The sequence below is a fragment of the Culex quinquefasciatus genome, chromosome 1, assembly GCF_015732765.1.
Source record: "Culex quinquefasciatus strain JHB chromosome 1, VPISU_Cqui_1.0_pri_paternal, whole genome shotgun sequence".
Lineage (NCBI taxonomy): Eukaryota > Metazoa > Arthropoda > Insecta > Diptera > Culicidae > Culex > Culex quinquefasciatus.
In genome coordinates, this window is record NC_051861.1 from 41,444,470 (window position 1) to 41,472,370 (window position 27,901).

At 36.1% G+C, this 27,901-nt stretch overlaps 1 protein-coding gene across 1 annotated transcript in view; it reads left to right on the forward strand.

Annotated features, from left to right (window-relative positions):
* Positions 1-496: 496 nt before the first annotated feature.
* LOC119769568 (heterochromatin protein 1-like) overlaps positions 497-27,901 on the forward strand; it is a 45,151-nt gene continuing 17,746 nt past the window's right edge. The window contains exons 1-2 of the mRNA XM_038262501.1: positions 497-593; positions 683-765. Coding sequence (XP_038118429.1) covers positions 497-593; positions 683-765 — 180 coding nt within the window. The remainder of the gene's footprint in view (positions 594-682; positions 766-27,901) is intronic.

Consider the following 27,901-nt stretch of genomic DNA (forward strand, 5'->3'; position numbering starts at 1 on the left):
GAGTAATTTTTGCTTGTCAATTTTCTGAAATGTCTCACTGCGAGATTATTCCATCCCTGGCTTAATTTGTAAACTGTTCCGTTAACACAACAAGTTTGCTCGGATTGCTTCAATTTGGACTGGGTACTTCTAGGCCAAAATAATACAACCCGTTTTTGACGGATGACCTACGATTTTCGCAAAACAACCATTTTTTTTAAAGTCGTAACTCCACATATGGAACTGCTGCCAAGTTTTATTGAGACCGTAGAGGGTTGAGTATAGAAATACAGTACGATTGCACCACTAGAAAAAAAAAAATTAAAACCTGCGATGTTCAATTAAATGAGGCCATCAAATGGCAATTGAATAAAATGAAATATAATACGTACTAGTTACTCACCGAAACAGCAGTCAATCATCAGAAAAGTACTGAAAATTTAGTGAATGTTTACCGGTGCGAGAATGTTTGGGAATTTCAACACAGAAGAGAACTTTTCTGCTCTGCCGGGCTGCAATGCACTCTGATAAGTTCAGTCTTGAGCTAAAATCAACAACGGGCACGAATGACGGTTACGATGACGATGACGGAACCAAGCTCAAACTCTCTGCATGTTGGAATGTTTACGATCATTGTGGCTCAGCTACCGTTTGTTTTGAGCCGCATCCGTGATAACCTTCACACCAACACCAAACTACACAGCCAAACACGACGACGACGAAGAGAGTTCGTTGTGGACGGTCAACAAACCGGTTCAAGCCCCCCGTTTGGAGATCATTAGAAAGGTGAGAGGAGAAGCGCCGCCCAAACTTTGTTTTTTGTTGTATTTTGAACCTAGAAAAGCTTTTACGCTGGATAAACCATTGGAGTTTTAGTGAGTGAGAGAGAATTTTAATAGCGTTATAATGAATGTTAATTTGCTTACCGTTCCGAATCGCTCTTTTCCCTATGGCCGAACTTGGGGGCCCAATCTATGAAACGCACGTGCGCGGAGCTTCTCGGGTAATGAAGAGATTACGAGCTTTGAGCCGATTGCGCGAGCTGTGTCACGGTGAGGTGAACTAATTGATGTCTCGGAGAGCAGTTTAGTTTTTTGCTGAGTTGCGACTATGTTTGCATGACTTAAATCCATTTGCCAGAGGAGAGAGAAAGTATAACAGAATGAGTAATTATGACATCATGACTAGGCAAGGATAAATCCATTATAAATGCTGGATGCTGTTGAACTCATAAAGTTGCAAGTATTTGTCGATGTAAATAAATTAGCCTTTTCAGGCTTCGTAGCCTGGCTATGAAAATAGGTTAAAAACAAGAAATGGAAACATGGTAACTTCAAAACCAATTCTATCCAAACTTTCACACTTTCTGGAGATTCACCTCTGACCAAATTCGAGGGGAGAAAAAAAAAGAAAAAAAGGTTTTAAAATTGATATTCAATTCAATTCAATTCGGTTTTATTTGTGAATAATCCAAGTTACAATGAGTTCATTTAGGTATATAACAGAGTTTTGGTGTTCCTTTCAGCTGTGTTTTACATCGTAATTCAATCGAAAAATTATTACTTATAACTATGGAATTGACAAGAGTAAGAAAAAGTTTTCAAAAAACTTACAGAAAGTGCAATGGGAAAAGGATAGATAAAGAGAAAGCTTAAAACTAGATCACAGACAAAAATAATCAATTATAGATGTGCTTGATCATCAGCTCCCCGAGGGCCAGAAATTGCTCCGCCTTGTTACGGCAGCTCCGAAACCGCGTCATCATCTCCCCCGCGAGAGCAAAGAACTCCGGCAGGATAAAGAGATCTTCCCGGTGACTCCTTGCTGGGCCGCATCGCCGCTACCGGCAGCGACCACGCTGGCAAACGAACGCCCCCATCCAGGAGGGATCGCTGGGTTGTCCGCTGGAACCGTAGGCTGTCCAGCTGCAGGAACGGCTGCGCTCGTACTTCGCTGAGGAGGGTGGGCTTTCTTCTTCCTCTTTTCCTGCTCCTCGAGGTAGGCCATGCGCGCGACGCATCCGCGGTAATTGCCGGTATGGTTGCCGTCACAGTTCGCGCACTTTACGCGCGGCTTGGTTTGTTCTGCCTTGTCCCCCAAGTCCGCCTTTCGTGGCAGTGCGCACGCCTCGGAGAGGTGTGATTCACCGCACTTCACGCAGCGGGGCCGGAGGTTGCAGTTCCGCGAGCCGTGGCCGAATTTCTGGCAACGGTGGCATTGCGCTACGTCCGTCGGGTTTTTGGAGTAAAACCGCCAGTTTACCCAAAAACCGTCCAACGTCTTAGTCCGCCGCAGGTCTTGGATCTTGACGGTGCCGCGGTCGAAGTACAACAGGTACAGAGTGTGCACACCCGTGACCGTTGTCTTGCGCGAGAGCACTTTAATCTCCCGCGGTTTTATTCCGGCGTTCGAGAGGTGTCGCTTCAGGTCGGCGATCGGACGGTCTTGGTAACCCTGCAAGACGACCTTAACAGGGGCTTCTCTGGGTCGTATGTGTAGAAGTTGAAGTTGCTACGCTTCATTTCTTCAAGCACCAGGTCGAAATCTTTTTTGCTCAGTGTAATCACTTGCACTGCCGACTTACCGATTTTCAGACAATATCCGAGGCCTTCCAGCAACTCGTCAACATCGTCCGCCAACGTGTCCAAAACAAAAATTGAGGTGGTCTACGTTCCGCTGGAGAGTTGTTCTTTTTTGACGTCGACACTTTTTTCCGTGCACGACCATCATCGTCGTCGTCGTCGTCGGTAGTGCTGCTACCGTCGGTGTTGTTGTTGTTGTTTTCTTCATCGTCGCTCAGCATCTGGAACTCGTTCCTGATGGGGATGTTGGCGGATGTTGATGTGCCACTGGTCGTGGCACCGGAGGTACCGGAACGGGTTCGCACTGGTGATCTCGGAACATATCCGGGATGTAGTAACTTTTTGTCGATGCCTTTTGCGCTCACTCTCCCTGCGCGATGGCGGTCGACACGGCGTTGGTTTGTTTACCTTTTTGCACACGGCCGGTAGACGAACTTCGCGGGTTTTTCGAGGCCGCACTCGAACTGCCACGGCCACGGCCGGCCCTTGGCATGCTGCTGGAGCAAACTCGCGGCTAATCACGGTAAATTACGGCGAAAAATTTCGAAAAAACTATGGAGCACTGAGCACTTGACTGCTGCTTGCACTCGTGCGTACACGGAGGAGATCTAAAATTGATATACGAGCCAAATGAAAATGAATGAAAAAAGTGTCATTATACATCTGTCCAGTTGTTTTGCAATAGTAAGTTTCCAAAATATATAAGTATTGACGAAAATTTTATTTTTTGCGAAAAAAAAAGTTTTGCGGTACTGTGCATTGGAATTTCAGAAAAATTCAAAATATTTTAAATCCACCTCAAACATGCTAAATATGATTATCAATGCAAAAAAATGCATTTAAGATTGCTTTCAGTTGATTTAACTTCTATTTTCATTAATATTTTGAAGTTTTTTGATAACATTTTTTTTGCCCCGATATTTCGGGCAAATTTTGAAGGGTGGGTTAACGAAACCGCAAGGTTAAAGAGGGCTAAACATTCAATAACACGCCCTTTTAAAATGTTAGTCATGGCTAAAAAAAAGGATTTTTTTTGCAGAGATCGGTTGATTCCACAAGTGTTTCATATTTTAACATTGTAAATCGGACGTTGATAAGTTGTTTGGGTGAGACGTAGAAAACATAAATTTTCCTGTTTTTAAACCTTTTCATGGCAATATCTCAGCAACTAAGGATAGTAACAACAAAGTTAAAAAAAGCAAAATATAGAGGAATTTCTCAGCTTTTCAAAAATATTTTTTTCAATGGTGGGCAAACATGTGCAATTATTTGAACAAATGAAAAAAATGCGACAATTTAAAAAAAAGTCACCTAAAAATGGATTTAACATGAAATGACAAACTGCGACTATTTTGCAAAAGGTTTGAGCGAATTATAAATTTTTGATCAATACTGATTTTTTCAAAAAATCGAAAAATTTGTCGCAAAAATTTTTCAACTTCATTTTTCGATGTAAAATCAAATTTGCAATCAAAAAGTACTCTAGTGAAATTTTGATTAAGTGCACCGTTTTCAAGTTAAATCCATTTTTAGGTGACTTTTTTGAAAATAGTCGAAGTTTTTCATTTTTTAAATTAGTGCACATGTTTGCCTACTTTTGAAAAAAAAAAATGAAAAGCTGAGAAAATTCTCTATATTTAACACTTTTGAACTTTGATGATACGGCCCTTAGTTGCTGAGATATTGCCATGCAAAGGTTTAAAACAGGAAAATTGATGTTTTCTAAGTACCACCCAAACAACCCACCATTTTCTAATGTCGATATCTCAGCAACTAATGGTCCGATTTTCAATATTAAAATATGAAACATTCGTGAAATTTTCCGATCTTTTCGAGTTTTTTTTTAAACCAAGACTAACATTTCAAAAGGGCCAAACATTCAATACTACGCCCTTTTAAAATGTTAGTCCTGGTTTAAAAAAATTTAAAATATAGTTTTCGAAAAGATCGGAAAATTTCACGAATGTTTCATATTTTAACGTTGAAAATCGGACCATTAGTTGCTGAGATATCGACATTAGAAAATGGTGCGTTGTTTGGGTGGGACTTAGAAAACATCAATTTTCCTGTTTTTAAACCTTTGCATGGCAATATCTCAGCAACGAAGGGTTGTATCAACAAAGTTTTAAAATGCAAAATATTTAAAATTTTCTCAGCCTTTCAAAAATATTTTTTTCAAAGGTGGGCAAACATGTGCACTTATTTGAAAAAATGAAAAACTGCAACTATTTTTTAAAAACGTCACCTAAAAATGGATTTAACTTGAAAACGGTGCATTTTATCAAAATTTTACTAAAGTACTTTTTGATTGCAAATTTGATTTTACATCGTAAAATGAAGTTGAAAAATTTTTGCGACCAATTTTTCGATTTTTCGAAAGAATCAGTATTGATTCAAAAATTCATAACTCGCTCAAAGATTTTTTGCACAACCTGGAAATTTTTGAAAAGTTGGCATTTGATATCCTCTAAAACATATATAAAAAAAATAAAAATAGTGTTTTTTTTGCAAATCAAGTTTTAGTGACAAAAGTTAAATAAAAAATCACCAAAAATTTTTGTACCGTTTATCATTTTTTTCAGTGTAGTCCATATCCATACCTACAACTTTGCCGAAAACACCAAATCGATCAAAAAATACCTTCAAAAGATACAGATTTTCGAATTTTCATACATCATTTTTGTATGGCCAGTTGCCAAACTTGTATGGAAAATTATATGGACAAACTAATGATGCAAAATGGCTTCTTTGGGCATACCGAAGGCACCAAAAAGTTTCAGCCGGAAAAAATACAAAAAATCGAATAACCGAAATCTGAGAGAACTGCTCAAATGTTAATGCATATTTATTTTCATTTTAAATATACTCACTGGGTGGTCACTTTTTCGTTTGACACAGTGTGTACCCCGTTGTTTGGTCAAAGTCAAGCTAAGAGGTGACGAACTGTCACTTTTTACACGGCGCTTACGCACACTATCAAAACAAACGTTTGGTAGTTTGTGTGAACTTCGTGTAAAAGAGGTGTCAAAACAACAGTTGGTTGGTGTTGGTGTCAAATCATCGGTGTCAAACCATCGGGGAAAACATGACATTTTTGAAAACATTGGCAAAGTCTGTTTTATTTGTGAAAACTTTCAACTCTAAAATTATCATATTTTTTAAACATCGAAAATTGGCTGAAAATTTGATTTTTGGCTCATTTTTAGATCGAAGCCCACCTAGAGCCGGGGTTGGGTTGTGGAGGGTTATGTTGATCAGGAGTAATCGTCGACTCGTGTGTTTGAAAGCAGTTTTAAGAAAAAAATGCCTTATCTTAGAAAATATTTTATAACTTTTAGTGTAAAAGTAAAACAAAACATGTTTTTTCCTGTGTATCGTCAGCATGACCGACATTGGTCTGGGAGGTGAGTTTGGTGTCACAAATTTGCACAAATACAGTTACAGACCCTATTTGTCCAGTATTTATTTTTTAATCTCGTGGTTCCTGATCATAAATCAATTTTCACGAATCTCGTATCATACGACGAAGCCAAAATTCCGTGCCATTAAATAATTTTCTCCCCCGTTTATGGGTCACCGGGACAGACTGCAACAGTTGTCTCCGGACTCCGGTGGTTTTGTGACCAAAACAAAATTTCGCGCGCCCGGACAGGGTACGCTGTCGGCGCTCATTATCACTCATTTTTTCCTATCTTCATTCCGGTTTCATGCACGCGTCAGCGTGTCTCTCTTATTTTTTGCTGTCTTTTGATCTTTTTTCTGGGATTTCTTTTGAGGCCACAATTTTCGGTGACCATCTTTCTCGGACACGACAACAATAAACAAGATTTCGTGTGGCGATATGCCGGAAGCTGGCCGGAAACCTGAGCTATAATGGCCACTCTGGCGTTGGCTTCCCAAAAGCTGGAGAACCGACCACTCTTTGTCATAATTTGGGGAGGTGGAAAACGGAACCACCAGCCTGGTCTTTTGTTGTAAATGAATGGACTAGGCCAAGGCATTGTCACTACTTGACGATGGTAACAGAGAGTTATGTTGGGTACCCGGAACTTCGCTGTGTGCACTACATTGTACGAGTATACCGGACAATGGTCAAAAAGGACTGGTCATCGGCTGGTCGAACGAGTTCCAACTAAACCAAGCTATTCGTCCTGGTTGTGATGGGTTCGGTAGATTGGATCAAATTACTTGGTGCAAGAGAGAAAACTAATTAAATGAAGCTCAGTGACTTCCCCTGACTGGAGCTGGACCAAAGAGTTATGATTGTGTGAATGGTAACATTGTTATTCGTTCATTAGTGTAATTTTGTAGTACAAAAGCTAACAATCCGTTTTTCCACATCAGCAAACCTTTTTTGTAATGTTTTGGCACCAAAAGTTGCGTCTTTTAATTACGATAATCATATCTCGGAATCCTGTTAATGAACACTTTTAGTTTTTGAGTATGTTACGTAAAGTTTTCCGAGGAATCCGATAGAAATAGTTTCAGACATAGATTCTTTGGTCCAGACACGGTCAAAACGTCATTTTATGTTTTCATACGACTCTTGAAATATTTGGCTAGTTTTTCGGTCCTCAAATTATTTGTCCCTGAAAGGCCAACTAACACCCTTTCATTTGCATCTAAGACAGCTAACAATCTTCTCTCGCTTAACCTAACTTGTTTTCGAAAAGATCGGAAAATTTGACTAATGTTTCTTTTTTTTAACATTGAAAGTCGGGCCATTAGTTGCTCAGATATCGACATTAGAAAGTAGTGGGTTTTCCTGTTTTAAAATCATTGCATGGCAATTTCGTAGCAACTAAAAGTCATTTCAACAAAGTTAATAAAAAAAATAAAATATAGAGAACTTTCTCAGCTTTTCAAAATTTGTTTTTTTTTCAAAGATTAGCAAACATGGGCATTTATTTATAAAAAAAACGTTACTAATTCCACTTTAGGTGGTTGTTGCCTTCCTCGCATGCATAAAGTGAATACACTACACAGCCTCAAAAGTGTATAAATAACATTTATTTTATCAAAATATCTGTGATCCGGCCTCAAAAAAGTGTATTAAAACACTAAAGTACTTATAACCTATGATAGGGTTGTCAGTTCTTCAATCTTTTGGGCTCGTTGGAAATGTCTTTCGATTACCTATCCAACGATAGGTCGCATGATAGATCCGAACAACTTATTCATCCAAATATTTGAGATCCGGCATCAAAAAAGTGTATAAATAACACTAAAGTGCTCATAACTTTTGATAGGGTTATCAGATCTTCAAAGTGTTGGACGCGTTGGAAAGGTCTTTCAAATACCTTTCTAAAAATGTATAGCATGATGGGTAATAATATATTTTAAAGAATTATGATTATTGATAAAAAATTAAATATTGTCACAAATAATTTCAAAACACATTTTCAAGATGCAAATATAATGTATGTTATGTAGAAATAATTGTAATGGGGTTTTTGCTGGTTTAATCAAAATACTTTTTCGATGACACCAAATGGGATATCGTCCCACTCTAATCTTAAGCAAATGTTGCTCAACCTATAAAGCGGCCGCCAACCCAACCTTGTCGGTGCCCTCTTCCTATCTCCAATCTACCAAACCTACCCACCTGTTTACTTCCCGCCAAAAACGCCACCACCGGAGTGCCATTTAGCGAAATAAAGAAAGTGAAATCGATTTGATCACCCTCATCGCCGTCCCGTCAATTTGTCGTAAAATTAGCATCACTGCGGCGCTGCATCGCGTTTGTTTGTTTTGGTAATCGACAAGCAAACACACGGGCAATTTCCGTAAGTCAATTTAGTGATATTGGCTGGGGTTCCGGACTTGGGAATTTTACCGAAATTGATGGTCAAACGATTACAAAATTCGTCAGCGAAATGTCACAGGTCGATTGCAATAAATTGCTGTAGCTACGTCATTAATCAGCCTCTCTGCGTGACGCTAAAGTGAGACTTTCACGCTAATTGAGTCACCGACTGAACACTGGGGGCTATTGGACAACAACGAGACAAAAAATAAGAGCCCGTCGAATTAACCATGCGTTGAGTTTGGTTATGGTAATTATCTGACAGATTGTTGCCATTAGGCTCAGCCATGCCTGATAGCACGTGTGGCAACATAATTTGCAAGTTGTACGTAAAACAAACATATGAGTGAGGTTGTGGTCTGATAGTTGAGTGCACGGCCAAAGTTGTGTGGGACGTTCATCAGTATAGTTGTTCCTCACGAGTACTTGTTGTTACAAACCAAGAAGTTGTTTCATAGCGCTTAAAACTCCTGAACTAAATAATCCAATTAGAGGCAACATGTGAAACAAATATCAGTGGTATTTGAACGAACTTGTTAAAGAGATAAGTGAAGCATCTGTTTTTGACGCTTTGAAAGTAATGTTATAACGTTGACTTCTAAATCATTTAGAAGTGCAAATTTTAAGGTTAAAAAAAACACAAACAAACCTCTTAAAACTCAACCCCTCAAAGTGTTGGTTCTTGACGCTTTTCTTTCATCTGATAGCTCCATTTTCATCTCGCCAACAACGTGTCACGTGAGCGATACGTTATGCGATAAATGATCGATGGCGCCGCCGAGTGCTTGTACACCGCTAAGTACCTGACTCAGCATAAAACGGCAACCGCAGAAGCAGCATCATCAGCATATCGCACTTGCCCATTTTTCATCACGTTTCATCCTGAACAGTAAAAAGTATCAGATAAATTTAAACTTTTCCATGCATTTAGTATGCTAATATAAGCCATTGAATGGTGCAATCGTTTGTTTTCCCATAGGGGGAGAGGGGGTAATATGCAACCCCTTAAGAGAAAACTGTGATTTCTCAACCATAACAGCATTACTGTGGATGAATTTTGTTCGATGTTCTAAAACAACTATTAATTTTCATCATCCATGTGAAAAATTGTTCGAAAATATCAAATTTCTAAAAACATTTATAATTCATTTCAAAACACCATGCGGGGCAATATGCACTAGGATGGCTCGACATGATCGATTTTTCAGAACAAAGTTTTTTCGGTCCCTTTTGGGTCCCTGAACAACCCCCCAAAATTTGGGAGCGATTGGTTCAGCCCACACTTTGCGCAAAGCGATTCAATTTTGTATGGGATTTAGTATGGGAAAACCAACTTTTTTGTATTTTGATTTTTATAATTTTCAGGTTTCACTGAATTTTAAAACCAATACCGTAGGAGTGTAGCCCTAATTGTCCTCTAAAGCTTTTCCGAAGAAAGTATGGTCCTATCTCTCTTCTGAAAAAAGATATAGCGTTTTCAAAAGTTCGATTGGAAAATAAGTTAAGAAAATTATATTTTCTGACAACACTGGCAGTACATTTACGTAATATGAGTACGACATGTATTTCTAACTCTTTTCAAGTGCATCCTAGGTAAATGGTGTCTTCTGGAAAGTTGTTGTATATGAACAGGGCTATCTTTTAAAAATATAGACGTACAGGGTGACACCACTACAGGGTGTCAACTCAACCCTAACTCTTTCTGTTGCCCATTTAGAGGATTGGTGTATTCGGCAAAGTTGTTGAGAAAGTTATTTAACGTAACATTTTATCATTATGGGAACAGGGTGACACCACTACAGGGTGTCAACCCAATCCTAACTCTTTCTGTTGCCCATTTAGAGGATTGGTGTATTCGGCAAAGTTGTTGAGAAAGTTATTTAACGTAACTTTTTATCATTATGGGAACAGGGTGACACCACTACAGGGTGTCAACTCAATCCTAACTTTTCTGTTGGCTATTTGGAGCATTGATGTGTTCGGCAAAGTTGTAGAAAAACTTATTTTATGTTTCCTCCAACAATGAGTGACGCGATGACACCACAACAGAAGGGAGGGGAGGATACTCAACACAATAAATTCTCAAGATGGTCTTTTAAAATATTGATTTTTGCAGCAAAAGTGCATAGATATTAATTTTATTTTCTCCAAGCTACATAAATTTATTTCGATGCTTTAGCTTATCTCGTGTTCCGTCATAAGCCCAAGCTGAACCTCCTTCCATCAGCAATTTTCCCAGGTTTTGGATTCCCTGGGAAACGGAAACATAAATTTAAATCCCGTCAATTCCCGGGATCCCAGGTATTTTTTAAATTGCCATAAAAACTATTTTTAGTACATATGTTTTTAAACCTTAAAATCATAGAATAAGTTTATTGTCATGAATTGGTGAGAATCTAGACTACAATCTTAAAGGGGAAAGCAGTTGGTATTTTTAATGTACTTTGTTATGCTTTAGATTTTCAATCAACTGCAATTCTTGTGTGTTTCATGTGTTTCAGATTAAATAAGTAAATAGAAGCTTATAGAAAAATGTATTTTATAAGATATGAGAAAAAGAAAAATGAAGCAATGAAAATTACATCCAGTCATTGTAACATTTTTGATAAGTTTAGAATTTTGGTTTTTTTAAAACTTATATTTTAATATTATCGTTTATCTTCATTTAAGTCCGCCTTTTGGTGCAAATCAGAACTTCAATATAAGTTGGAATAGTAGATTTTACAGCATTATTTGGTGTACTAGGTTTTTGTTTTGTTGTTATGTTAAATTTTAACCAAATCAATCAGAAATATCAAAACATTGTGCAAAAATGTGGATTCAACATTTTTCCCAAAACGATACATTTGTCCCAATTCACAGAAGATGATTGTACCGAAATATAAATGGTAAACTATGAAAATTTATTTTTAATTAAAATAACATTAATTAACGTAAATTATAACCTAATATTTAAACAATACATAAAATTACACAGATTTTTTTTTAAATTTGTACTCTAAAATTTAACAATTTTCCATAAAAAGTAAAAATCACACTGTCTCAATAACATTTTGAACGCTATAAAAAAATTAATCAATTACTCAGTATTCAACTGTTCCACTATTTTCATAACAAAATTTAAATTTCCTGACCAAAATATGTATTTTTCAAGTTCTGGAAAACCGGAACATAATATAAAATTTCCCGGGATTCGGGAATTCTCAGTTTTTCAAAATTCCCGGTCATTCTGTCCCGGGAAATCTCAGGAAGGACGCACTAGCTGATTAATTCATAGTGAGGAACAGAGTTTACTGGTATTAAATGGATTAAGTAAGTCAACTAAGGAGAAAATTATCTGATAATTGAGCATAATTATTCCAAAATTTAGTGAAGTTTGATGAAACTTGTTTGAATGCCTTTGATTTAAAAGTAAGCCTAATCTCAAAGTGAAATTAGATCAAATGAAACAAAAATGATGCAAAGAAAGGTATAAATTTGTCAATTCAACAATAGACCGATTCTTAGCAAAGCTACACTAAAAAGTCACTTTATGAAATTTTCAATACAATATTTTAAATTAAAGATTTAATTATTATTATGATTGCTATGTTCTTCAAATACGTTTTCTTACCTCAAACGCCAAAAATATTGACCAAATAAGGACTGCAAGCCATTGAATGGGAGATGAGTTTTTTCATAAATCTGCTCCTTTCGTTGTCCCGTCGCGCTAAGAAATGGCTGGCAAAACTCAAATTTCAACTAATTCGTTCAGTTCATGGAGCATAAGATTCGTTTTTCAATTTTTGATAATGTGTAGAAGAGCAAAATAAAAATAATATATGCTGGCAAAACTGTAGCGATTATATTGGAGTGCCTTTTTAAAATTCCAGTTTTACGATATTGTCCCGTCACGCTACTTTTTTTTATTCAGGGGTAATTCTCCGCCAACTCACACAGCAGTTGCCCCGACCCCTCTTCGATTTGCGTGAAACTTTGTCCTAAGGGGTAACTTTTGTCCCTGATCACGAATCCGAGGTCCGTTTTTTGATATCTCGTGACGAAGGGATGGTACGACCCCTTTCATTTTTGAACATTGTCTGCACTACAACTTTGTAGAACATTGTTACACTCTTAAAAATAACCCTGCAAAATTAGAAATAACACGAAATTTTAAAATGAAAAATTTTGTTCTAAATGAAAAATGACCCTTCGAAATGTACACTAAATTTCCCTTTAAATTTCATGTTCCAAAAATGTTTACAGTTGAATAACGGAAAATGGCAGAGTTTTTAAAACTTTTTTAATGTTTTTTCGATGAATAATACGGAGTTCTGAGTACGCTATCAAATTGGGCGTACAATTTTACATAAAAGTCTCTTTGACACCAAATTTCTATCCCATCACCGTTTCAGGCTGCAAATTATTGAAAAACACCACTTTTTTAGCATGTTCGAAAATGGAAGGGGTCGTACCGTCCCTACGTCATGAGATATCGAAAAACGGACCTCGGATTCGTGATCAAGGACAAAATTTACCCCTTAGGACAAAGTTTCACACAAATCGAAGGGGGGTCGGGACAACTTTTCCCGATTTCGTGTGAGTTGGTAGAGAATTACCCTCAGGAAAAGCACAGGTACAATATTCTTCATTCTACATAAAATTAATTTGCAGGAAAATGAATTATCTTTCCAAATATGTAAAAACATTAGGGGGGTTTCTTCTTTTATTTTGCAACTACAGCCAATACGCTGAAACAAACTTTGTTTGCTTAGGCGCAAAAGTGCAGGAACCCAGAAGACTTTAAAAAGAATGGAATATTTGGGATGTTTGGAAAGAGATATAATTTCACCCACACTAACCAAACAAGTAGTTTTAAAACAAGGAGATAAGTCATTGGCATCAATTCAAACATATTTTATATTTCTATTTTATTCATTATTGCAGAGTTGTTTAGCCGAAAAAATGTATGATTTGAAATGCACTTGAAACAAGTTGTATTTAAATGTTCCAAACTCAATGAATAACTCGTGAAGGTTTCTAGCAAATTTTTCATGAATATTTTAATTTTAATTTAGCTTTAAAAGTTTCTAGAACATTATGACATTTTTATTGGAAATTAAAAAATCAAAGTTTATCATTCATCTTCCCTTTAAAATTGCCTTCGAAACTCAGGAGCTTGATAATTTTTCAATTTTTTTTACACTTTACCATAATTTGGCATTCGTATCATATTTTTCAAAATGATTCCCAATTGTTGATGTTATTATAAGTTTCAACAGATTAAACACTGCAAAATCCTCTTTTATTCGATTACACATTTGAGCAAATTTTAAAACCTTTTGGAAATAGTGATTTTTGCAGCCCACAACTTTTAAACTAAACAATTTGTTTTCCACAACAACATTTTTGGCATGCTAGAAAATATTTGAAAAAAAGGCTTGATATACTAAATTTAAAGATATTCCCCTAATGTTTGTTTTACCTTGGCAATGATCAATGGAGGATCAATGGAGGGCTAAAAACAAATTTAAAAATTCAAGCCAAACTTAAAAAAAAATGCAATTTGTTATAACTTTTTTTTTTGCTTAAGGCTCTGAAAGGCATCATTCGACCGATCGACCGTTTGGAGGCCATGTTTGTTTTGGAAAAACTTTCAAATCTTGATTCAGAATGTTTCAATCAAAAATGGTTTACTTGTGTTTTTGTAGTAGCAATTTACATAAAGTGAAAAATAAAGTTTTTTTTTTCATTTCAATTTACTATTTCTGGACCCTGAATTCAGAATCATCATTGACAGTCATTGCTCCAAAAGTAAAAGACACCATCTACCACCTTAATATGGCTAGAACTATGGGACAATTTTGAGTAATTTTATCAAGGACATTATTCTGGTCATACAATAAATTGCAAACGGATTATTTAATTATTGATATCCCGCCCAAGGTAACCAATAAATTGTTCGAAAATTTTCTAATTGCGTGTAGCGAAATATTTTATTTTTTAAAATTGCTGAACCTTTACTTAAGGGTACTTTCAAACTTAAGTAAAGTTATTGAAGTCTTTTTTCAAGATCACTATTTTGACTATTTTAAGTATTGTTATATTTTTGTCCTCTGTTATTGGATTTTCTTGAAATAATTTTAGATAACAGAATGAGCTATTTTTCAAACAAATTTATGTTATTAAATTATTGTCGAAAAGTATTGTTGCGTACATTATTCCCGACTGTATTGAACTTTCAAGAATCATTGCCAACATTGAGCCAAAATTATCAGTTTTATTGATTAAACATCTTTTTTATAAAATCATTTCAATTATGGTTCCCTCGATTTGCATAGAGGAGTACCTATCAAAAGATCTAATTTAATTCACATTTTTTCCTTTCGATAATATTCAATTAATTATTTGATAATAATTTAAGTAATTCCGAGCACATTTAACTGATTAACATAAAATTCACCCATTAAAATTTTAGAGGTTGTTGAGGTACTCTATTTGAAATTAAAATTCTTTAGGGATAGGATTATTTAACTTAAAATACAGGTTTGAATGAATTCAAAACAGCTACATTTTACAAATGTGTAAACAAATAAGGAAAGAAATATGTTTGAAAAAAAAAAAACAAATAAATCGTTTAGAATTCTAATAACAATGTTTTGTCCATTGTACAATAAAGAAATGTGTCATTAGAAAAAAAATATTGAAACTCTGATAGCAATGTTTGCCAAGTAAAAAGCACACTTGGAACTGGGATTTTTAACTGGCAAAACAACGTCATACATAACATAAAAAAATAAAACCAATTGCCTTAATTTTCACTCAAGATCAACTTATGTTCGATTCCAACACTTGAATTCAACAAATACGTCTGATTTGTTATGCTTATGATAGATTGGAGATTAGAAGTGATGTTGATTACAGACACAAGTATTTTTAAAACATATATCTGAAAAGTGTCTGAAGTCATTGAAGATTAGATCATAAGCTCGACCCAGTTATGAAATAACAGGCGGTTGTCGTGTGATCCTCTTAACCGAATGTCATGAAATAAGCTTCTTTGCACTTTTGCTGCAAAAATCAATATTTTAAAAGACCATCTTGAGAATTTATTGTGTTGAGTATCCTCCCTCCCTTCTGTTGTGGTGTCATCGCGTCACTCATTGTTGGAGGAAACATAAAATAAGTTTTCTACAACTTTGCCGAACACATCAATGCTCCAAATAGCCAACAGAAAAAGTTAGGATTGAGTTGACACCCTGTAGTGGTGTCACCCTGTTCCCATAATGATAAAAAGTTACGTTAAATAACTTTCTCAACAACTTTGCCGAATACACCAATCCTCTAAATGGGCAACAGAAAGAGTTAGGATTGGGTTGACACCCTGTAGTGGTGTCACCCTGTTCCCATAATGATAAAATGTTACGTTAAATAACTTTCTCAACAACTTTGCCGAATACACGGGCACAGTCATCTGCACCTGTAGGATGCACGAAAGAGTTAGAAATACATGTCGTACTCATACAGTATGTAAAAAAGTATTTACACCCCTTGGGCACTATGCATTTTGTGATGAAACATGTAAAAATTTAAAGTTTGACAGGAACCTAGTACTACGTTTTGTTCAGAAACTCATGCCAAACATTTTGCTACAAAAAACTCATGAAAAGATGATTTCAATAAAAAGTTATATAACAAATACTATTACGAAAATAAAAAAGGTGCAAAAAAAGTTTGTACACCTTTCGAAAAATTACCATAAATAATGTTATTTGTTGACAAATCACCATAAATCCAGTCTCCCAACTCCAAATAGGCATCCTTGACTGATTAAAAAAAGAATTTGGATTGAATATAAAGTTTACTAACTACTTAGTATAAAAGTTTATATAACTCTGGAAATTCTATATAAAACTTATCTAAACTTAATTTTGCAAACTTTTAATTCAACTAAATGTCAATATTAGGGTGGTCCAAATCCGGACTTTTGGGGCTACCCCGAAATCAAAGATTGACCCATCACTAGGCTAAATTCCAAATTTGAGCTCATTCTGACCACGGGAACCCCTCCCTCCAATCGCTTAAAGTTTGTATGGGAAAAATCGTCAAAATGTATGGAGAAAAGCAACTGTTTTACTTTTTACCTGTGGAAGGCGCCATAATTATCCGATTCTTACCATTTCTCAAATGTAGAACCTTCATTAAATTTAGAACAACTTTCCCGAAGACACCATATTTTTAGGTTTTTTTCTCGCGAAGTTATTAGCGCCCAAAACTGACCTTTTTGCGCGGCCAGCTGTGGGGTTACCTAACAACGATGTTTATTTCCAACTCGTACACGCACGTGCTCTCTCTCAGGTTCAAACTCTATCACGAGTTTGCTTGCCTGCCTGCCTGCTTACCAACAAGCGCGCGCTGTTTCTCTGCTTGGACTTTTCTCGTCGTCGTTTTCGTTTGCTATCCGCTGCGCTGCGTTTCTGGCATGTTTATTATAATTTTCAACTAAAATAGCAGGATTGTTTTGAAATATATTTAGCATATAAATTCTTAAATTATGACAAAAATTAAAAAAAACTGCACTGAAAAAAATAGTTTAAAGAAAAGACAGCTTAGGCTCGATTAAAAAATTACAGCAAATGTCATGAGAACAGGGTTTGTTTGTTTTTCCAAGCATTACACGCAGTTTTTCATATATGCTAAAGAAACATGATAATGATTCAATTATTTAAAAAAATCTTCAGGTAATATAAATGTTGTTCCTTTAGGTAGTTTGCTTTAACAAAAATATACTTAGTACAAATCAAGGCAATTTTACAATTATTGCTGCAAATTTTCATTCATACTCTCTTAAATTATTTTTTTATTCTTTCTGGAAATTTCTTTCTGTGTTCCTAGACCACCTGCAACAAATATTGCAACTGTTTATCATTTTTTGTCAGTTTACCTGTAAATTTTTCGATTCAGGAAACAACTCTTTCTGCACAATCGTTAACTACCTTCAGATCTTGCAGTTGCGGCCTTCCTTTAAGATACTCATTTGGATTCAGTTAAAAAAAACTAAAGAAAATTCCTTCCTTTTTTATCTAAAAAACTGCATGGTATTTTTTGTATTAAAAGCAGATAAATTAAAATCCAAAACGTTTGCAATTAGGTTTGGATCAGAACAGATGACGATTCATGGATGAACTAATTCATCAAATTTGTATTCTCTCACACGCTCTTATAATATGATATATTTTGTTGATCACATATTACATTAAATTTTATTTATCAAAACAAACCTGGTATTTTAGTTCAACATTATAATGAACATGTCAAGAACGCAGCACAACGGATAGCAAACGAAAACGACGACGACGACAAAAGTCCAAGCAGAGAAACAGCGCGCGCTCGTTGGTAGGGCGGGCAGGCAGGCAGGCAGGCAAGCAAACTCGTGAGAGAGTTTGAACCTGAGAGAGACGTGCGTGTACGAATTGGAAATAAGCATCGTTGTTAGGTAACACACTGGCCGCGCAAAGGGTCAGCGCTAATAACTTCAGAAAAAACGGTGTCTTCGGGGAAAATTTGAAGGTTCTACATTTGAGAAATGGTAAGAATCGGATAATTATGGCGCCTTCCACAGGTAAAAAACAGTTGCTTTTCTCCATACATTTTGACGATTTTTCCCATACAAACTTTAAGCGATTGGAGGAGGGGTTCCCGTGGTCAGAATGAGCTCAAATTTGGAATTTAGCCTAGTGATGGGTCAATCTTTGATTTCAGGGAAGCCCCAAAGTCCGTTTGGATTCAATATATTACCATATAATTGCTAAATAAACATTTTGGAGTGGGTATAATACCGTTTTGGGGTATTTGTATCGATAGAATAGATTTTTCGTTGGAATTTCGTACCAACCCGGAATTACGTCGTAGGAAAATCCGCCGGCATCCGAACCGGTCCACGATTCACAAGTTAACCTATGTGAAATCGGAAAGGGCATAAAATTTCCGATCTTTTGATACCCAAACATCTACGTTTTCTTTCAAACCTACGTTTTTAAATACCTGGGCAAAAGTAAGTTTGATCCACGAGAACAAAAATTACGAAATTCCATACATTTTTGGCAGGTTGCTCAAACGAAACCATAACAACGTTTTTGCTTAGGTATTTAAAAACGTAGGTTTTAAAAAAACCTAGATGTTTGGGTATCAAATCGGAAATTGCCCTTCTACAGGTTAACTTGTGAATCGTGGACCGGTGCGACATAATTCCGGGTTGCCAGCTCAACAACATTGTTATACTCCAAAATGTTTATTTAGCAATTATATGGTAATATATTGACATTTAGTTGAATTAAAAGTTTGCAAAATTAAGTTTAGATAAGTTTTATATAGAATTTCCAGAGTTATATAAACTTTTATACTAAGTAGTTAGTAAACTTTATATTCAATCCAAATTATTGTCAAGGATGCCTATTTGGAGTTGAGAGACTGGATTTATGGTGATTTGTCAACAAATAACATTATTTATGTTAATTTTTGAAAGGTGTACATACTTTTTTGCGCCTTTTTTTTTTCGTAATAGTATTTGTTATATAACTTTTATAGAAATCATCTTTTCATGAGCTTTTTGCAAAATGTTTGGCATGAGTTTTGAACAAAACGTAGTACTAGGTTCCTGTCAAACTTTAATTTTTTACATGTTTCATCACAAAATGTGCATAGTGCCCAAAGGGTGTAAATACTTTTTTACATACTGTATTACGTAAATGTACTGCCAGTGTTGTCAGAAAATATAATTTTCTTAACTTATTTTCAATCGAACTTTTGAAAACGCTATATCTTTTTTCAGAAGAGAGATAGGACCATACTTTCTTCGGGAAAGTTTTAGAGGACAATTAGGGCTACACTCCTACGGTATTGGTTTTAAAATTCAGTGAAACCTGAAAATTATAAAAATCAAAATACAAAAAAGTTGGTTTTCCCATACTAAATCCCATACAAAATTGAATCGCTTTGCGCAAAGTGTGGGCTGAACCAATCGCTCCCAAATTTTGGGGGGTTGTTCAGGGACCCAAAAGGGACCAAAAAAACTTTGTTCTGGGTTGATTTGATCAATTTAAAAATTTTCCATATAACGACGAGCCAGTCATATTATGCACTACAACCACAGACAACAGACGTTTTGGCTCGATCACCACCTTGAGTAAAAGCTTGCAACGGTTTTATTAAGAATGGCAAGCCGTTTGTGGCGCTGCCGTCGCATCTCTCCCGCGCTGCTCTCAAGTTTAAACAACAACATTGAAAAGCACGTGGTTGGGCGCATTGTCATTCTCATCAAAATGTTCATGTCTCTTCTTCGTCGAGAAAATTGATGTGTAGACTAAAACTAGTTTTGAAATGTCGAAGGTAATTATTTTGATAATCGCTTCAGATAACTTTAAGTTAAATTCAGAGCAAAAAAGTCAATTTATAAAAAAAACTTAGCATCATAAAAATCATGTTGGTGAGAATCAGAATACGGCTCCTGCAAAGTGCGGTGCACTGCAGTCTACATTCAGGCTTATTCTTGCAAGTGGCAATAGACTACGAGATGGCGTTAGTTTATCCACAGACAAACAGACATGAAAGTCGAGGTCACTAACTTGTCCCAAAAATGTAACGGTCATTTTTTAAAAATCATACAGCATGGTTTATGCTTTCCGGATTCACCGCCAGAGGCGCCTTTGTGCTCAGCGCTTGTTTTTCAAATGACAGATTTGAGCTATCTTTCTGTTTTGTTTTGGTTGCAGCAGGGTTGCAGAAAACACGCGCAGCATTTTTTTTTCGAAAATCTTCGGATCAAATTCGTTTTTCATGGGGCTTCGCGTCGAATCGATTATTTCTTCTGCTGAATTAACAGAACCGCGAGGTGATAACGCACGGCCGCTTTCAGAGCAAGTCTCCCCCTTCCTCTAGCTGCACAGCCTCGTTCATATACGTTAACGCGGTGGAAGATTCCACGGTGCGTAGAGTGACCAACGCCTTGCTCAGGCGCCCCACGGAGTATTGTAGCTCCTAGGTTAGCTAGGCAATCTAAAATAGATAGGTGGGGTTTTCCATCACCAACCAACCCTAAGTCATCGTATTTTATCTAGGAACAGTAGACGGAAGAAACAAACTGACCCTGGAGCCACGATTCTCTACGGGCGTCTGAATGGGTTGATTCCGTCGAAACGGAACGTCTATTTTCTTAAACTCAAAATACCATCCAACCTTCTGACATCCTAGAACCGGCGGCAGTGCCGAGTGCTTCGCCCACTTATTTCAATTTCATCCTGAGCACTGCGGTGGGGAGGGTCGTCATCGCTGTTGTCTCCACAATGGAGCATATTTCGTTGAGCAAAAGACCGCTCTCAACCATCCCCAAAGAAGGAATCCCCAACATTGCAGCCGCTTTGAGCGACCGAGAAACGGCAGGAGGATATTCCGGCGAAATGCTCACATTGTTTATCTTAGCCGGCAACGGCTCAGTTTCAATGTTTTGTTTTGGTTTGCCTTTTGGTGCTATTCTGCATAGGTTGACATACACACATACGCATGCCCTACTGTCATTCAGGAAGAGGAAATTCTCGGAATCGTCGACAGGTGTCGTTAGTGATCCAGCAAAATTCAAATTCAAATTGGTCCCACTTTTTGAATAAAAATTTGTTCTAAGTTTCATGTCTGTTTGTCTGTGGTTTATCATCCGCCATGTTTTTACACACGATATTTAAATTATTTTGTTCTAGCTGCTACGTCTGTTGTCTGTGCTACAACAACGGGGTAAAATTCACTGATTGAAAGCAGTTTTCACTAGTCACCACTAGATAATACCGCTGTTTTTACAAAGGAGCTCACAGCGGTGCATTTTGCCCCGACCACGCTTTTTGTAGAAAATTTAATAATAATGCATTTTTTGATGATTTTGGACTCATCTATCTATAGAATAATGGATATTATGGCAAAAACTATATGTTTCAACACTTACAATATCAGTAAATGCTTTTTATATTGACTAAAAATCATAATGAAAGTTCAATGAACATTATAACAAAACACAACATTTAAAAGTTTTGCAAATTACTAAAGCTTTTTTTATACTACGATGCTCCAATTAAACCAGCATGCTTCTGCAATGTTTAGCTTCCAATTTCTATGATTTTTTTCCCGGTAAATTCTTCCCAATACCGAGAAAAGCAGGGGTGCATGTTGCCCCGGGGGTGCATATTAACCCCTCCCCCTCTACAAGTCTTCAAAAAATATTGCAGGGGGTTCCTTTCATTTCCGCAAAGTTTTGAAATTCATAGATTGAACTCATATCACATAATCTGTATGAATGTCATCATTCTCGTAAAAATCTATCTATCTAGATGTGGGCAAAACCGCTCTTTTTAGGAGCCGCTCATTTTCGTTCGCTCATTAAAAGAGCAGCTCTTTGAACGGCTCTTTCGCTCTTTTTCAAAATATGGATGAAAAGGATATTTTGAAAATATATTATTTTTAAAGCTATTTCACATTGGAATTATATAAATTATTTGAAAAAAAAAAAACTAAAAACGAAAAGAATCCCTTCAAAACCATAGGTCTTGGCGGTCTCTATGTCAACATTTCTACTTGAACCTAAAGGTTTGAATGATTGAATGGCATCCAAACACAAATCGAGGAGACTTTTTTTTTAAATTACGTTTATTTCTGCCAAAATTGAACTAATGCTGATATTTTATTTATAGAAAACATTCTGTTAACTCTAATCTACATTCTGATTTGATCGACAAAGTATGTAAACGTTGAAGTTCATTCGAGTAAAAGGATTTGTTTTTTCAAAATCTCTCAGCTATTAGGTAGATTTTTGATTATAATAAAAGCAATTTGAAATACTAAAATTTGTATTCGAGTTATACTTTAATGTACGATCAGTACAAAGAAAAAATACTTCATTTTGTTCAAAAAATCATTTAATTTGGAATTAAAAAAAAGGTAGGAAACTGAAAATATGAACTTGAAAACTATGAGGTGGTTTAAAACCAAGACTAACATTTCAAAAGGGCTAAACATTCAATATTACGCTTTTTAAAAATGTTAGTCCTGGTTTAAAAATTTTGAAAATATTTTTAATCGAAAAGATCCGAAAATTTCACGAATGTTTCATATTTTTACATTGAAAATCGGACCATTGGTTGCTGTGATATCGACATTAGAAAATGGTGTGTTGTTTGGGTGAGACTTAACAAACATCAATTTTCCTGTTTTTAAACCTTTGCATGGCAATTTCTCAGCAACTTAGGGTCGTATCAACAAAGTTCAAGAAATCAAAATATAGAGAATTTTTTCAGCTTTTCAAAAATATTGTTTTCAAAAGTGGCCAAACACGTGCAATAATTTAAAAAAATGAAAAACTGCGACTATTTTCAAAAAAATCACTTGAATATGGATTTAACTTGATAACGGTGCACTTTATCAAAATTTCACTGAAGAGCAATTCTCTACCAAAACCGGAAATGGATTTTATTTGTATTTTTTGATTTGGCTCAAACTTTGTGGGGCCTTCCCTACCCAAATATGCTATTTTGTGTCATTGGTTCACCCATACAAGTCTCCATACAATTTTGGCAGCTGTCCATACAAAAATGGTATGTAAATATTCAAACAGCTGTAACTTTTGAGTGAATTTTTGATCAATTTGGTGTCTTCGGCAAAGTTGTAGGTATTGTTGAGGACTTTTGAGAAAAAAATAGGTACACGGAAAAAATAATTTGAGGATTTTTTTATCAACTTTTTTTTTTACTAAAACTCAATTTCCCAAAATACGTATTTTTTGATTTTCGAGATTTTTTGATATGTTTTAGGGGACAAAAATCCGCAACTTTTGAGCCATAGAGAAACATGGTCAAAAAATCTGCCGCCGAGTTATGAATTTTTGAAAAAATAGTGATTTTTGGAAAAAATCGACGTTTCATGCAAAAACAAGTTTGACATTATTTTTTAATGCAAAATTGAATTTGCAATCGAAAAGAACTTTACAGATTTTTTGATTAAGGGCTCCGTTTTCTAGATATAGCCACCGAAAGTTTGATTTCAGCGAAATATTTGCAGTTTTCAATTTTTAAAATAGTGACCATGAGTGACCATTTCTAAAAATATTTTTTTTGAAAAGTTCAGAAAATTTGCTATAAAATTGTCTAAGAGACATTGAAGATTGGACCTCTGGTTGCTGAGATACAGCGGCTTGAAGAAAAAGAAACACGAAAATTGAAGTTTTGTAAGTCTCACCCAAACAGCCCACCATTTTCTAATGACGATATCTCAGCAATTAATGGTCCGATTTTCAATGTTAATACATGAAACAATCGTGAAATTTTCCGATCTCTTCGAAAAAAATATTTTGAAAATTTCAAGACTAACATTTTAAATGGGCCGAACATTGAATATTACGCCCATTTAAAATGCTAGTCTTGATTTAAAAATTTGCATAATATTTTTTTCGAAAAGATCGGAAAATTTCACGAATGTTTCATGTATTAACATTGAAAATCGGACCATTAGTTGTTGAGATATCGTCATTTGAAAATGGTGGGCTGTTTGGGTGAGACTTAGAAAACTTCAATTTTCGTGTTTCTCCTTTAAGCCGCTGTATCTCAGCAACCAAAGGTCCAATCTTCAATGTCTCTTAGACAATTTTATAGCAAATTTTCTGAACTTTTCAAAAAAATATTTTAGAAATGGTCACTCATGGTCACTATTTTTAAAAATTGAAAAACTGCAAATATTTCGCTAAAATCAAACTTTCGGTGGCTATATCTAGAAAACGGAGCCCTTAATCAAAAAATCTGTAAAGTTCTTTTCGATTGCAAATTCAATTTTGCATTAAAAAATAATGTCAAACTTGCTTTTGCATGAAACTTCGATTTTTTCCAAAAATCACTATTTTTTCAAAAATTCATAACTCGGCGGCAGATTTTTTGACCATGTTTCTCTATGGCTCAAAAGTTGCGGATTTTAGTCCCCTAAAACATATCAAAAATCTCGAAAATCAAAAATACGTATTTTGAAATTGAGTTTTAGTGAAAAAAGTTGATAAAAAATCAGCAATTTTTTCCGTGTCCCTATTTTTTCTCAATTGTGCTCAACAATACCTACAACTTTGCCGAAGACACCAAATTGATCAGAAAATTCACTCAAAACAGCTGTTTGAATATTTACATACCATTTTTGTATGGACAGCAAATTGTATGGAACACTATGGGTGAACCAATGACACAAAATAGCATATTTGGTCATAGGAAGGCCCCCACAAGTTTGAGTCAATTCAAAAATACAAAAATGGTCCTAATCAGCCGATTTCGTAGAGAGTTGCTCTGAAGTACTTTTTGATTGCAAATTTGATTTTACATCGAAAAATGTAGTTGAAAAGTTTTTACGACCTATTTTTCGTTTTTTTTTTAAATAGTATTGATTCGAAAATTCATAACTCGCTCAAAGATTTATTGCACAACCTGGAAATTTGATGTCCTCTAAAACATATATAAACAAAATTTAATATAGTTTTGTTTTGCAAATCAATTTTAGTGACAAAAAGTTAAATAAAAAATCACCAAATCCGTATCCATATCTACAACTTTGCCGAAGACAGCAAATCGATCAAAAAATTCCTTCAAAAGATACAGATTTTTGAATTTTCATACATCATTTTTGTGTGGCCAGCTGCCAAATTTGTATGGAAAATTATATGGGCAAACTAACGATGCAAAATGGCTTCTTTGGGCATACCGAAGGCACCAAAAAAGTGTCAGTCGGATTAAAAAATACAAATAAAATCGAATGACCGAAATCTGAGAGAACTGCTCACTTCTAATTTGTTGATCTTTACAGCTGTGCAGTTGTAGTAGTGAGGAACAGTGGGGTGCATTCGAAAATCATGTTACGCATTCTGTCTTTTCAGCACTCAGGTTTAAACGAACTGGTGATGAAACATGTCGTTGAAAAAGTTTACACAAAGTTTCAGCCTGATAAAATATCAATAGATACATGCTTAAACAAAATATTTATTCCATGACAATTTTCAACTTTAACTTTTTTTTTACTGTACAGCCAAACCGAGCAAGGTCTTCAAGGCGAAAGAAAGTATCACCGCTGGAAACCGCCACATCTGATGGAGATGAATGCCGACGAGGGTCGTCAAAAAATGTGCACTTTTTACGCACGTTTGCGCTCCGTATCAAAGTGAAAAGCACAAATCAAAACCAAAACAGATTTTTCGTGCGTAGTTGTACACGGAGGAATTCCGTAGCATGCTGTGATTATAGTAGAGATGTGCTGAAATCAGATTGCAACCAGACCTTTTGTCATATTTACGCTCTAGATGAAAGAAATGTACTCCAATATTCAGCAAAACATCAATCTCAAAGAGATCCGCCGAATTTGTGAGTGTGTCGAACCACTAATTAGCAGCTTCGCGAGAGTGGTCATTATGGCTGGGGCTTTCCTTACCACAAACAATGCTTTGTGGACGTCCTGAGGATCAAAAATTGGGGGCCTCCAACAATCACAGTAATGATGATGATGATGAAAGAAAACAACACGAGCAGAGGCAACTACATCAGCCAAAAAAAAAAAAGACGTAACTTTCCTTCTCGTGCTGTGTTGGAGTGTGAACTTGAGTTTTTCGATATTCGAGGTCTTTCATGGCCAGGGTCGCTGGCCACGGCGCGAGGAAACGCCGGACACGGAGTGTTGTTTTTTCGCGTTTTGGCCAATGTTTCACGAGCCTTATCGAATTAATCAGCATCAGCACAAAGCACACTTCAACACACAACACAAAGAGGAGGGGACTTGGAGTTGTGACGAAGCGTTGTTGTAGGCGGGAAATCGATTTTCCGTTGAAAAGGTATGTCATTATAGCACATCAACGTGCGCGATTTGGCCAGATAAGAAAGTCACTTTAGGTTGGGGAAAAATGTCACCCGATTAATGGCGGATCGCGCCAAGTGTTGAGTTAGTCTTAATGGCTGTTATTGATTGTGGTCACGATTAAGGTAATCGTTGGTTTGCGATGCATATCAGGTTTCCGATCATAATGGTTATAAGTGCCAAGCTATTGTCTTATTGCTATTTTTTGTTTATTATTTTTATTCTAATTGTTCTGATAGATCTGTTTGTTCTGTTTAAGTCTGTTATGCCAAAAGTTTGTTAAGGTCCTTTCGACACACTCTAAGTGCCAAAACAGACTTAAATTTATAGTTTTCAGCTGCTTTACGTAGTGAAACCAATCCCAAAAGCAAGCTTGCCTACATTTACGAAATACCAACACCATTCCAACAAACTTTTTCGATAGGTTTGTTTGTTTCCGGAAAATAACCACAACCGGAGCCAATCGCCTGCGACCCAAAGGTCCCACAAAAGGGGCAAGGTTCCAAACAAGGCCAAACCAGACCAGCGCAGCGCATGGCTACGTGACAAATGACAGTTTTGCCCACTTTTCTTCGAGCAAAATTTGCGTTGGGCAAATTTGGTTTTGTCCTGTTTGCACCGTTGACTCTTTCCGCTAGATATATTTATAAGGTCTTGGCCCCGAATGATGAAGACCAGGGCGGCGTTCGACATTGATTGCTCACTTTCACTGATTTTCGTATTGTTTACGTTGACTGTTTTTTTTTTGCTCACACCTGTGTGCTCGCGTGGACAATATTGGAGATTTGGAACTTTGATTTTGGATGATGCTGTGGGAAGCAAATTTCAAACTCAGTTTCTGATTTTTTTGTCATCGCCAGAGTTGAAGGTTTGTTAGTGTGGGTGGAACGGAAGGAAGAGAGGTTTTACGCTCGATTTTGTTGACAGTGATTAAGGTGAAATTTTAAAGGATCAGAAAAATGGCCGAAAAGGCTGCCGTCTTTTGACCTTAATTTCAATCAATGATTACAAACATAACCTTAGCCTCGACTGCCTGAGAACAACCTTGACCAGAATAATGGTTTTTTAAGCACTATTTTCCACCTACCTTTACCAAATGAAAACTCCAGGACCATATGTTCAAATGATCGAATGCAGGATATTTTGTTAAGATTACTCAAAAAACGTTGAAAGTCCTGAAATATTGCGCCAGTACAAATTTTCAATCGCTGGCTTCTTCTTCCCAAAAAATTGCCGTCTTCTTCACAAAAATTGGGCTCTTCATTATTTCACAAAACTTAACCTCTCAAAATGCACTTCATACCACTAAGCAAGTCCTATTGGCGAAAACTTGCAGGAACAGTAATTTTGGATACTTAAAAACTTTATTTTCCTCGTAATTTGCCGAAACTTCCGAAACCCGAGCCGAACCGAGCAAATTTTCGTTTTCTTCTTCTCTGTTCTTGCACAGCAAGCTGAAAATCATCATTTCTTTACAAATATTTTGAAAAGTCGTACCTAAAACCTAGTCAACTGCTTTAATTTCCTTTGTACAAATTGCCAAACGTTCTTTGATCACGGCATAAAGGGTTGCCAGCAGCGTTCAGCTTTTAAATGTACAATAATACGAATATTATTTAATTTGTTCTGTTAAAATCCACTGAAAAGC